A 12,656-nucleotide genomic window follows, 5' to 3' on the forward strand; every position below is an offset into this window, starting at 1 on the left:
CAATATTTCATCAATGATATACTTAGAGAATACCTGGACATCTTTGTCATAGTATACATTGATGACATACTAATTTTCTCCCAGAATGAACATGACCATGTTAAAAAGATCCTGAGAAAATTACAAGAAAACCAATTGTATGCTAAATTGGACAAAAGCACCTTCCGTACAAAAGAAATCGACTTTTTGGGGTTTATCATCAATCCAGAAGGTATAGTCATGGATCCCCAAAATATTCAAGCCTTACTAAAATGGCCGAGTCCCTCTTCTGTTAAGGAAGTCCAATCCTTCTTAGGCTTCGCCAATTTCTATTGGCGTTTTATTGATAATTTTTCGGACTCGGTGGCACCCATAACAAGGTTGTTACGGAAGGGAGTCCCCTTTCATTGGTCGGATGACGCAGAACAAGCGTTCCAGAAGCTAAAGACTAAGTTCACATCTGCGCCTGTGATTAAACACGCAGGCAACACCCAACCCTTTTTTGTGGAAGCAGATGCTTCTCAGTATGCCGTAGGGGGAGTGTTATCACAAAGAGACATAGCTACTGGACAATTACACCCCATTGCTTACTACTCCAAAACTTTACTACCTGCTGAGCAAAATTATACCATTGGAGAACGAGAACTATTGGCTATTAAATTAGCCTTTCAGGAATGGAGACATCATCTATTAGGCTCCCCCCATACTGTTACCATCTACTCGGATCATAAAAACCTCCAGTTTTTCAGGACAGCTAGAGCCCTTACTCCTAGACAAATGAGATGGGTGTCTTTCTTTAGTGAGTACGATTTTGTCATCACATATCGCCCAGGACCCCAGCAAGGCAAAGCAGATGCACTATCTCGTTTGGGCCACACAATGGAAAAGACAGTGGATCATACTCTCCCGATCATACCGGTACACAAAATCATTGGTGTAGGAGACACAAATAGATCCTTCCTGGAAGAATTAAAAGCCTTGTATGGTACCATTCCTCCGGTACAATGGGTAAAAGACGAAGACAACACTATTGTGGATGATTTGTATTACCATGAATCCAAGTTGTTTATCCCCACTCAGGCTTTACAGAAACAAATTATAGAATGGTGTCATGACAGCGTGCTAGCTGGTCACCCAGGAAGAGTGAAGACTCAGAATCTATGTGACAGATGGTTTTGGTGGGAGAACATGGCTCAAGATATCCACTTGTTCGTTAAGGCCTGTTCTACCTGTACATCCTGCATCTTCCTAGTCCCAAAGGCTGAGGTGGCGGAGTTGGCATTATTCATAGAGCATCATGGCTGATCAACATCCTAGACTTAGATCCGGTCGCTGAGACCGAGCTCTTTGGCCTCTCCATTGACTGTCTCAATGGAGCCACGTTCACGGCCATTATTTGTTATCGCCCTCCAGGGTTTTTTAGCTCTCAACAACAGCAATTGCTACTCACCACCTTTACAAATATGGCGATCTCCCACAGTAAGTTAATCATCTTAGGGGATTTCAATCTCTGGCCAAACGGTAGTCTGGATACAGGACTGCACAACCTCCTGCTTTCTTGCGAAAGCGTGGGACTCTATCAACTGGTCAAAGAACCCACCCATAAAGCAGGTCACATACTCGACCTTATTTTTTCCACCCCCCTATTAGTACACCTGAACGAAATTCTGCCTATGGCCTGGACAGACCACGCCCTCCTTAAATTTCTTATTACCACTAAAGGGACTAGATCGCCGGCACACAGCACCTTCTCTGAATTTCTGTACAGAGATTGGAAAGCTTTGGAAAGGCTGAGCACCACTACCGATGCAGTGTTCCAGGTGCAAGACAGCTTTTCTTCTGCCAACTCGGTAGAGGGCAATTATGAGGCCTTTTGTACAAAAATTTCCTCTACGACGGATTCCTATGCTTCCTTAAAAAATGCAAACCTAAGGGCAGACCATCTGCCCCCTGGTTTGATGACTCTCTGAAAACTCTCGAAATCGCCTGTAAAAAGGCCGAGAGAAAATGGAGGCAAGGCTATTCCGATATAAACAAATCACTTTGGAAAGCGAAACTTCAGGAATACAAATCCCAAATTGTCAAAAGTAAATCTATTTACTTCTGCTCTACTATAACTAATGCTGCTAATAGTTCCAAGAGCATCTTTCAGATTCTCAATAATCTCATCCACCCTGACTGCGCTAAAAAAACCACTCCCCCGACACAAGCACTCTGTAATAACCTTGCACAGTTCTTTCATGATAAAATTGAGACCATTATCCATAACCTCAATACCTCCCCCTCAATGGACAGTCTCAATGCCCCCGGGACTCTCCTCCCTGACTCCGAGTCGACAAACCTAGAGAACTTAGTACAATTGCGGGATTTCCCCCCTATTCCAGAAATGGATTTTGTGAGACTGACGCATGGGATCACCTCAGGCTCCCCTCTCAACCCCCTGCCTCCCAAAATATGGAAAATGTTTGGATCAGAACTCTTTGGTATTCTTCGGAAGATCTGTAATCAATCCTTGCGTTGCGGACTTGTTCCGACGCTTTGGAAGCAGGCTCTCATCACCCCGCTGCTGAAGAAACCCTCCCTGAACCCCGAATGCTTATCAAACTACCGGCCTATCTCCCTCCTGCCATTCCCGGCAAAGATTGCCGAACGCTGGGTGAGCTCCTGTCTCTCCACACATCTGGCGCAGAATCACATGCTGGACGATATTCAATTTTTGTTTCGCCCAGCGCACGGGACTGAAACAGCTGTCCTTACGGCCATGGAAGATCTTCGTATGCGTGCAGACAGGGGCCAAGCAGCAGCTCTGATCTTGCTGGACCTGTCTGCCGCATTCGACACGGTCAACCATGTGATTCTGTTAAAACGACTAAGGGAATCTGGGGTTGATGGTACTGCCCTGCTTTGGTTCCAGTCCTATCTTAGAGACAGGAAGCAGGCTGTGTCCCTCTCCCCTTTCCAATCTGCCTTCTCCTCTGTGCCCCATGGGGTGCCCCAAGGCTGGTCCATCAGCCCCATTCTTTTTAATGTTTACTTAAAACCTCTGGTCACATTAATAAAAACCCATGGGCTAAAAACAATAAACTACGCAGATGATACACAGCTCATCTTTTCTTGGGATGGGGCAGAATCAATCCCTCTAGAATCATTTCATGATTGCCTGAGAGACACCGCTAGGTGGCTACACAACAACTCCCTGCAGTTTAATTCCGCCAAAACTGAGGTGTTGTTTTGCGCAGGAAGTAAGATTCCCCGCCCGCTTCCAACTGATTTCTGGCCCCCAGAGGCTCCAGAAAAACCACAGCCGGTGACTACTGTCCGCAACCTGGGGGTTATGATAAACAACAAACTTAGCATGGAGACTCAGGTTGCGAGAACAGTGTCCACCTGCTCGGGCCTATTACGCTCACTTCGCAAGATTATGCCACTCCTTCCGGTACAAGCTCGAGCGTTGGTAGTCAGGTGTACTATTCTTAGTCGCCTGGACTACTGTAACGTTTTGCTACTTGAGTCCCCAGCTGTTTTGACTCCAAAGGGTCCAGACGGCCGCCGCCAAATTAGCTCTTGGCTGGACAAGGAGATCATCGGCCACTGCAGCCTTAGCCGAACTGCACTGGCTCCCTTTGAAGCAACGAGTGGCTTTTAAGACACCCTATCTTGTGTTCAAGGCTTTGCACGGAGTCGGACCCATACCCTTGCAAGCTATGTTCACTTGGTATACTCCTACAAGAGCCCTCCGATCAGCCTCAGCCTACCTTGTCTCAGTCCCCAAATTCAACAAGGTTAGGACTGGGGGAAGATCCTTTGGAGTTGCAGCGGCGAAACTATGGAATAGTTTGCCCCTGGATATCCGCCAAACACCGCAACTCCTTCCCTTCAGAAAACGCATCAAGACCTGGCTCTTCCCCTAACCTGTCTACTTGACCTCCTCCCCGTAACCTCGTTTAAACCACTATTTTAGTTCACTCGTTCTCACCTCCCTATCTTTCCCCTCTGTGGAGCTACTTCTCTGTTTTAGCGCCAGGATGCCTGCAAGGCGACAGCTGCGCTCTATAAATGTTTTAAATAAATAAATAAATAAATACTTGCGCTAGACAAAAGGCGTCTCATTGTGCACCCACAGGATTATTAAAAACCATAGCTGTTCCTTCTTCACCCTGGCATACACTTAGCATGGACTTTATTACTGAGTTACCCAGATGTCAAGGTTACAACACCATATACGTAGTGGTAGATATGTTATCCAAAATGGCTCACTTCATTCCCCTGAAAAAGATTCCTTCAGCCAAAGAATTAACGCAGGTGTTCTTAGAGCAAGTTGTATGACTCCATGGTTTGCCTTCTGTGATTATTTCAGACAGAGGTCCCCAATTTGTATCCAAATTCTGGCGAGGGGTATGTTCAACGCTAGCCATTGATCATAGGTTATCGACAGCCTACCACCCACAAACAGACGGAGAGAACCAACCAAACTCTAGAACAATATCTCCGCTGTTTGCTTACCACTCTCTCTTCTACTTGGGTTCAAGCTCTGCCCTTAGCGGAATTTGCATATAACAATTCACAACATTCCGCTACAGGTGTGTCTCCTTTTTATTTTAATTATGCTCAACACCCTAGAATGCTTCCTTTAGTCTTGGATCAAACCCCAGCCTTAGTCCCAGCACTAGAACAACAACATAAGCTGATCAAAGATGTGTGGGAAACAGCGAAAGGTGAATTGCATAAAGCCAAAGAAGCCATGAAACAACAGGCAGATAAACATAGGAGAAAGGAACCCACTTATAACGTAGGAGAGAAAGTCTGGCTGTCCACTAAGAACCTTAGAATGGAAGGGTCGAGAAAGTTCCAGCCCCGATTCATAGGTCCCTTTCCGATAGTAAAAGTTATTTCCCCAGTGACCTTGAAACTACAATTACCTCCACCAATCAAGATACACCCCGTTTTCCATTGTTCATTGCTTAAAAAGTACCTACCCCCTGTGAACCCAGACACGCCTCCCCCTCCACTAACCATTCAGGGAGAAGAAGAATATGAAGTCCAGAAAATTTTGAACTCCCGTAGAGTCAGGGGTAAACTACAATATCTAGTGGATTGGGTAGGCTACCCACCTGAGGATAGATCCTGGGAACCAGCAGAACATATCCATGCTGCCAGACTGATACGAGAATTTCACACATTACATCCCACTAAACCTCGACCCATGAATAGGCCATTAGGGAGGGGTACTGTTAGGGGTTTGAGAGCAGCTACGAGGGTTAGGCTTTGACATGTGTTTACATAGTCACCCCGTGTCTCTTTTCCCTCACTCCCTCATAGGCCAACACATACTGCACTTTAGAGACGATCCCTTCGTCACGTATAGGGACGCTCTACAGTGAAACAGACGCTTGGCTTACTGCCGTGACCACGCCCCCTTTCCAGTTCCTTGTTTGTTGATCGCCATTGCTCCTAGCGAGACGCATGTTTGCTGATTCCCTCCCTGTATTTCCCCGCTCTCCGAAGAATACATTCGGGGAGATTGCCGAGACAGCTTCATCGGCGCGGACTTCTCCGCCTACCTACTTTCCAATCCCCGGTTAACTTGGAAACCGGGTTCCTATTCCTCGTCGCACCGCTTGGTGCACCTCTCGGCTTGGAGGCCGAAGTTTGTTTTCTTTTCCATTTTGGCACACTTACCCTCCGCACCGGTCGGTGCACGTTTAGGCTTGAAAGCCGAGTTTGCTTTTCCCCGCTATTGGTACGCTGTGCCGCGAGGTATCCCTGGTACAAGGCTCTTCGAGTCTTCTTCCACATTTTCCGTTTCTTTTTCCCTGTGTGGGAGAGTGTTGCTCCGCCTAGTGCTTGGTCCTGGGCCGGGCTTCGCCTCTCTTGTGCGAGTAGATGCTCCGCTCCTCGGCGCCCCAGAAGAGCCGGCCATTGCTCCGCAAATCCCTACGTTAAACCCATTGAGTTGCTTCTGTGGCACTTTATTTTTGGTCTGAATGGTTGTATGTCGTGTGAGTGAGATATTGAGTAGCCCTTCCCAGTCACTCAGGACTCCTATCTCCTTGAGTCCCATATATTACCCACGCTACTCTTCAAGGACATTTCAAGACCTACTTGGGGTAAGTGGAATGCTATGCTAATCACATGTCAATGTATTGCTAGGTTGGTTTATAGTACAGTGTATTGGTATATTCTTATTGTTTCCTTTTCCAGCATCTTGAGACCAGACAGACCTGTTACCCCCCTGCACTAACCCACCCCATGTATGGGGAGAGTGGTGGACACTCCTTGGAATTTTACCCCATACTTTTAGAGAACAGCCCATATGAGTGTATGTTCTTCATCAATCCTGTGGTTGTTTTTTAGAGGTTAAGGGGATTTCTCTTCACTCCTGTGGATTTTTGGGCATCTGGTTATCGAACATTGACAAACTGTACATTCTCGAGTGGGACTTAGTCCCTATGAAATAATTTTTGGTCGCCCGGCAAACATATGGGGAGTGCCGAGGCCGACGAAATTCAGCGAGATTGAACACCCTGTATTGCTTGACTATCTGTATGATTTGACGGCTAAATTGCGTGTCTTACACCAACAGGTTCATGATACACTGCCTCAGGCTTCTGAAGATCCAGGACATGCCATCGATCCCGGCACCTGGGTACTAATAAAGAATTTTCAGCGGACAAAGAACGATCAGCCCCGTTGGACTGGTCCCTACTTGGTGCTATTATCTACACGATCTGCAGTGCGAGTGCAAGGAAAGAAGAACTGGATCCACGGCGTACATTGTAAGAGGGTTCCTTTGCCTCTGCCGTACGACCGGTGGGTCCAGGAGGGTATTCCTGATTCGGAAACTGACACTGTGCCTCGTTTTCTGCCTTTTAGCGATGCACGTTTAATTGGGACAAGTTCTGAGCGTGAAAGTGACGATCTTCTGCAAGAATCTTTGCCACCGTCAGTTCGACTGGACACTACTGAGCCTGAACTTTTATTCCGCAACCAGACATTGCCTGATAAAGGCCGTTATAATTTACGACCAAGAGTCATGGGACAAATAAAATAAGAAATTTTCCTTTTTGCTATTTTTGAAATCCAGCTCTCCCATCTAAGAAAATGTTTTGGCTGATTTTTGTTTTTCGAACCGCCATCCGGGTTCAGCTGTAGGGTCGCGGTGCGAAGACTTGGGAGTGGAAGCCGAAGACACAAGGTCGAGGTTCTGGTTGGTCCTAGGGCGTTCCCTGGACTGACAGACGCATTCCTTAGAACCAACAGCCGCGAACAGCACGGTTAGAGGATGGAGTTTTTCAAGATGGGGAGACCTGTTAAAGAAATGAGTTTTAAGAGCAAAATGTGTCGAATTATTTTTAGAAAATGTTTTTTAATATTATGTCTTTTTATGTTACTTAGCTTAGTGATGTTTTAATGGGATATATTATATTCTCTTTTCAAGTGATGTTTGCACCCACTACACAACCCATACCTTCTTCTACTGTTTCTTCGCATTCTTTTCATCCTCTGCCTGAACATGAATCCATTAGAAGATTGGAATTCGTTAATAACTCCTTTGTTCAGCTTCTGCACCAACACCAACTAGTAGTGAACACAACTAACTGTTGGGTGTGTGGTCTTATGCCTCATACTACTGATAAAGGTATTCCTTACCTGGTCCTGCCATTCAGCTATAATGGTTCTGTGTGGGCATACAGAACGATGTTCATCTATGCTCGTGAAGTCTACCCCCTACGTTCTGTGAAGGACAATCCAAAGAATAATGCTCTAGTTAAGGGTATAGTCGATTTGATTAGAGGAGTTAGTTCCTATGAGACAATCCCGAGAGATTAGACACTAGCATATATTGGATGGAACGTGACTGGATATGGAGTTAGTCTGAGGGAGAACCAGCGAGCGAAAAGATCCTCTCCGATTTGGATCGTACCCCATCAGGGTCATCTTTGTCTGCAAGGTAATGGCAAGAATCAGAGAGCTCAGTTAGGGAAGAGTATCTGCACTGAGACGTATGTTTTTGCGTCCCAGACTTCCCCACCGTTTCTAGCAGCTAAGGGTACCTATTTTGTCTGTTACGAGAGAGCGTACTCATGGTTGCCCCCTGATTTCTCAGGCACATGTTTTGTCTCGTTCCTGTTGCCTCCCACCTACACCGCTGCGGCAGATTACCACAAGACGAGAGTTGTTAGAGGTGTCTTCAGTAAGGAAGATACTGCAGGACAAGAATTAGGAGATTTTTTGAAGGGTTTTCTGCCGTTTTGGGGACCTTAGTAACTTGACTGTTGAGCTCCAGTCGGATCGTCTTATGACTCTCCAGAACAGAGTTGCGTTAGATGTCATACTTGCAGATAGAGGAGGGGTATGCAAACTGATTCAATCGAGCTGCTGCGTTTTCATTCCAGACAATGCTCCGACAGTATACCAGGCCATTTTCAAGTTACATAAGATCTCCGAATCTATACACGTGGATAAAGGAGATTGGTCGTTGATGGAATGGTTCTGGGAACTGTTATCCACCTGGGGATGGAAGATTCTGATGATCATTGGGATGGCTCTAGCGATTCTTTTCCTGTGCTGTCTTTGTGTACAGTGCGCTCCTGCTATATGTGGCCTTTGTGCTACTACGTGTGCAAGGAGACCTGTCCCAAGGGAGGTACTAAGTAATAGGATTATGCTTCAGCGACATCTTGATGATCTGATGAATATAGACCTGGACTCAGATTGACGTGAGTGTAGGTTATTGCCTATGTAAGGGCAAAAGGAGGGTCTGAGGTTCCGTGAATTCTGAACCCGTTTCATAAAGGTCATGGTTTTGTTACGAATTTGATATTAGTGAACCGTAACCAGTTAGTACGGCACCTATGAGTGTTTTCGTCACGTTACACTGATGGATTCACTACATATTTAGGGATTCGTTCTGAACCCTTGGGTTCCATTTTGTGTATGGCAGCCATTTTGTGGTTGCTCTCACATAGGCCGATGACTACGGCCGAACAAGTCTTTAGCACACGTACACTTTAGCCGACTTCTGAATGACCTGAGCGAACGGACCCTCTTGCCTGAAGCCAAACTTGTTAGGCCAGTTCCTCGCTCATACCATGGAACTTGTATGTAGTCCTATATGTTTATATGTGTGTTAGTCTTGTACGTCATTGCACGATAACTCACGTTATTTAAAGCTATCGGGCACAATAGGCAGCGCCGACTCATTGTAATCACCAGGCAATAATTGCGCATCACTACGATAATTTCTATGTGCCCTCATTAAGACATACGAATCCATGCATGGTTGGAATGCATACACTGAGTTATTAATGCGCTTTCATTATCAAATATATTTGAGAGCTATAAACTATATTGCATGAAACTAAGCACGCACCTATTGATAAGTGCAAGTGTCCTCAAAAACCGCTATGGACACTCATTCACCCCACTATTTAGTCACAGGGAGGGCCAGTACCTCAATGGCACGAAACTTCACAGCACGGAGACACATCACGACGTTACAGGAGAGTAAGCATGATCATAATTAATTTATGTTTACATTTCTTTATTTACAGGTCTCTTTTTCATTTTTCAGCTCGTCTATTTGATTGAGCGAATATACCACTGGCTATTTTGCCACTAGGTACACAGGGGTACAGGATAGGGTGCGCCTTTTAGGGGGCCCACACCTTCCGTCCACCTGTTTTTTGGTCCTGAGGAAAACCGGGCAACCCGCCCATATGGTAGAAACATGTTGACCAACCCACACCAACACATATAGAGACTCTTTGGTCATAACCTACCTACCAGAGTCTCGCCAGTAATATTTTTAACATTGTTCAGTTGCTCCTAAATAAAATGATTTTTTGAGTTAAACCAGGACAATTTTTAACATTTCTTTTGCACCTACAGTCACAACCCGCTCCACTGTAGTACAGGTGTTGAAGCACATCCTGGTGACGCTAGGTCATCAGGGTGGACCCCGATGATGAAGCATGTCACCTCCAGGTTGGTGAGTGAGGGGTTTTAAACAAAAGGCTGAATTTTTCTTTTTTTTGCTATAAAAGGTCACCCTCCAGAGAATTTTTCCAAATTTTCCGTTGGGGATACTCCTCCTTTTGTTGTATTGAGGCCAGTTCCTTTCCCAGTAGCTGATCAAGATTGAGGATCAAGACACAAGACATCATAAACCTTTATTGCACACAAATATGTCTTATCTTACTCACACCTGTTTCTGCTCCTTTCTTTATGGCCTATTTACGATGGGGATGTGCCCGTTTTTATTATGGGTTCGTTCGACCTGTCTGATGAAGAATGTTGGGTTTGACCAATGATTGATCATGGGCTGGGCAACTGAAAAGTGGGATTTACCGTCATGCGATACCTCTAATCTGGATTCATGTGATTGGACAGTTTGTAAATGTAAGGTATTTGTCTGGAATGTGATTTTTGGCATAAAAAGGGATGGCTTGCTTTGTAAAATTGAGCAGTCTCCTGAGAACTCATACCGTGTTGACTTCTAGGACTTCTGTTACTGGCTGCAGCCAATAAATTCGATCTTTGACGTCACCAAGAAGATTCCGTGTCTCTGTGTTCTAGGACAGGTGATACTCGAAGACTTTGGGCGTGCCCCAGGCGCCGCCGGGTCTTAAATAACCCGGTTCTTCACCTCGCACGTGTTGACTGAGGATGAACATTTGTAGGCGCTACTGCAGTGATGGTACGTGATGATGTGAAGTGGACAGTGCTGTTGGAATCTAGCAGGATCCAGATTATGGGGTATCTGGAGTATTTGTGGTGTGTTTAGTATGGTGGGACTGTCTACAATGCACTGATAGCACTATATATCGAAAGTCTCCAGCTTCAGTGGTGTGTGCGTCCCAGAAAAGATGCTCTCTGTGCTATAGGCGAGCCACTGAATTTATGCAAATGTGCAGACGTGGCGATTTTCGCATAATTATAGTTTTGCCACATTTGCCACATAATCCATCATCTGCCTCATAATCTGCAGAGTTTAACAAAAACAGTTATGTTTCTAGCTCAAACAGATCAAAAGTTACTACAAATACAGCAGCAAATGTTGCAGCGCTGTGGAAGGTCCTTTGCAAAGCTGGACTGGTCACCTTTCTGTTGCTTATTGCTATATTTGGGTATTAAACTGGTACTAATAAGGTGCAACCAATGCCCAGACAGTGTCAACAAGCTTAAAAATTATGAAATAATGAAGTAATACTATTACAAAATGTGCCTCATAATGTGGCTTTTCTTGCTGCATAATTGACTCAACCCTGCCGTATAATGTGGCCCTCTCCTGCTGCGTAATTCCAGTAATAGGACTTGAAATGCAACCCTGATGAGGCCTAGGGAGGCAGTAACTATTCTGGGATAGTTTGTACTCCCGTCTACAGTCGAGAGGACCTGGCCTGGGAATGACTTAGTACATTTCCATCTGCAGGTCACCTGGAGTGGCAGCTCAGGACTCAGGAGAGCTGTTCACATTGGATCAGGGCCAGGTCGGATTTGCTCATGTCTGGTCTCTGCCCGGAGTGGGCATAGTGGTGGCATAGTGGGCACAGTGGTGGCGTCATTCTCCTTGGTGGAGATCATTTCAAGCATTCCCCATTACTTAATATATAAGTTACATTTGTGGCAGTACAGCTGAGTTGTGCTGATACTGTTTGCATTTTTCATGTTTTTACTTTTAATATACATGAAATGTGACAATCACCCACAGGTGCCATAGTGCTAAAAATCCTCAATACGGAGTATCAAAAAGCAAAAATACCACTGTAACAGCAAAGCATTATATAGCGCTAGAAAAAGAAAGGACAATACAGCAGCTGGCAGAAATATTAAGGCTATCAATATCCCGTTATAGAATGTATAAATTATCTTAACTCTTCTAAGAATATTGTGACTGTACAACAAAAGCATGATGGTCCTGCTAGTTGCTGACAGTAGGTAGGACTCATGGCCTTACTAGTCCAGCAGGGCACAGTGTTTACAGAGGCTCAAGGGTTGGTTTGGATTTCCCACAGTGCTGCTGAAGGGAGCAGAGGTGAGAGCATGGCTGTAGAGGAATACTTTCCCAGTCCCAATTTCTAAGATATAAGTTCACCAGAAGCCCCTGCCCTTCTCCCTGGCACCCATCATTTACAAGGCTTGAGGCAGAGCTTGGATTTTGAATTCTTTATTTTTCGGACCAGAAGGAGGAGCAAAAGCTATGTTCATTCTCACTTCTTTTAGAAAACCCTACAACAGGTCCTGTTAGTCCCCCTCTTTCTTCTACTCAAAACGATCCAAAGTACAATGTGGCGGAAAGGGAGGAAAAAGTGGTGAAGCAGAACCAGTGGAAGAGGAGGTAAGATGAACGCCTAGGAAGAGGAGAGAAGGAAACAGGACTGTAACAGAAATTGAACTTTCAATAATAGTGCAATTGTAGGAAACTACCACAACCTCCCCGGAGCAGGCCCTTCTAAATCAAAGGAGGGGGCCACACGCCACCCTCCTGGAGCCAGTAATGGCCTTGGGGACTGATACCTCCCATGGATGGCTCCTGCAGTGCCCACCCCCAGGACATAGATGATTGCTGTGACTTGGCGAGAGTTTTGACAGCTCCCCCAAGTCACAGCAAACACTTCACTTCCAGCAAGCGAGATCTGATAAAAGCTCTTGCTTGCTGGAAGAGGAGCTTTAGT

At 45.5% G+C, this 12,656-nt stretch overlaps 1 protein-coding gene across 2 annotated transcripts in view; it reads left to right on the forward strand.

The window, feature by feature from the left end:
- LOC144752201 (C-type lectin-like) overlaps positions 1-12,656 on the forward strand; it is a 615,868-nt gene that overhangs the window by 164,234 nt on the left and 438,978 nt on the right. The window contains exon 4 of one of the 2 annotated variants that reach the window (XM_078640150.1): positions 6,563-10,527. The exons of the other annotated variant lie outside the window; for it this stretch is intronic. Coding sequence (XP_078496276.1) covers positions 6,563-7,030 — 468 coding nt within the window. The 3' untranslated portion in view covers positions 7,031-10,527. Of the gene's footprint in view, positions 1-6,562; positions 10,528-12,656 lie in introns of those variants that run through there. 2 annotated transcript variants of the gene reach the window in all.

Source organism: Lissotriton helveticus, chromosome 4_2 (assembly GCF_964261635.1).
Source record: "Lissotriton helveticus chromosome 4_2, aLisHel1.1, whole genome shotgun sequence".
Classification (NCBI taxonomy): Eukaryota; Metazoa; Chordata; class Amphibia; order Caudata; family Salamandridae; genus Lissotriton; species Lissotriton helveticus.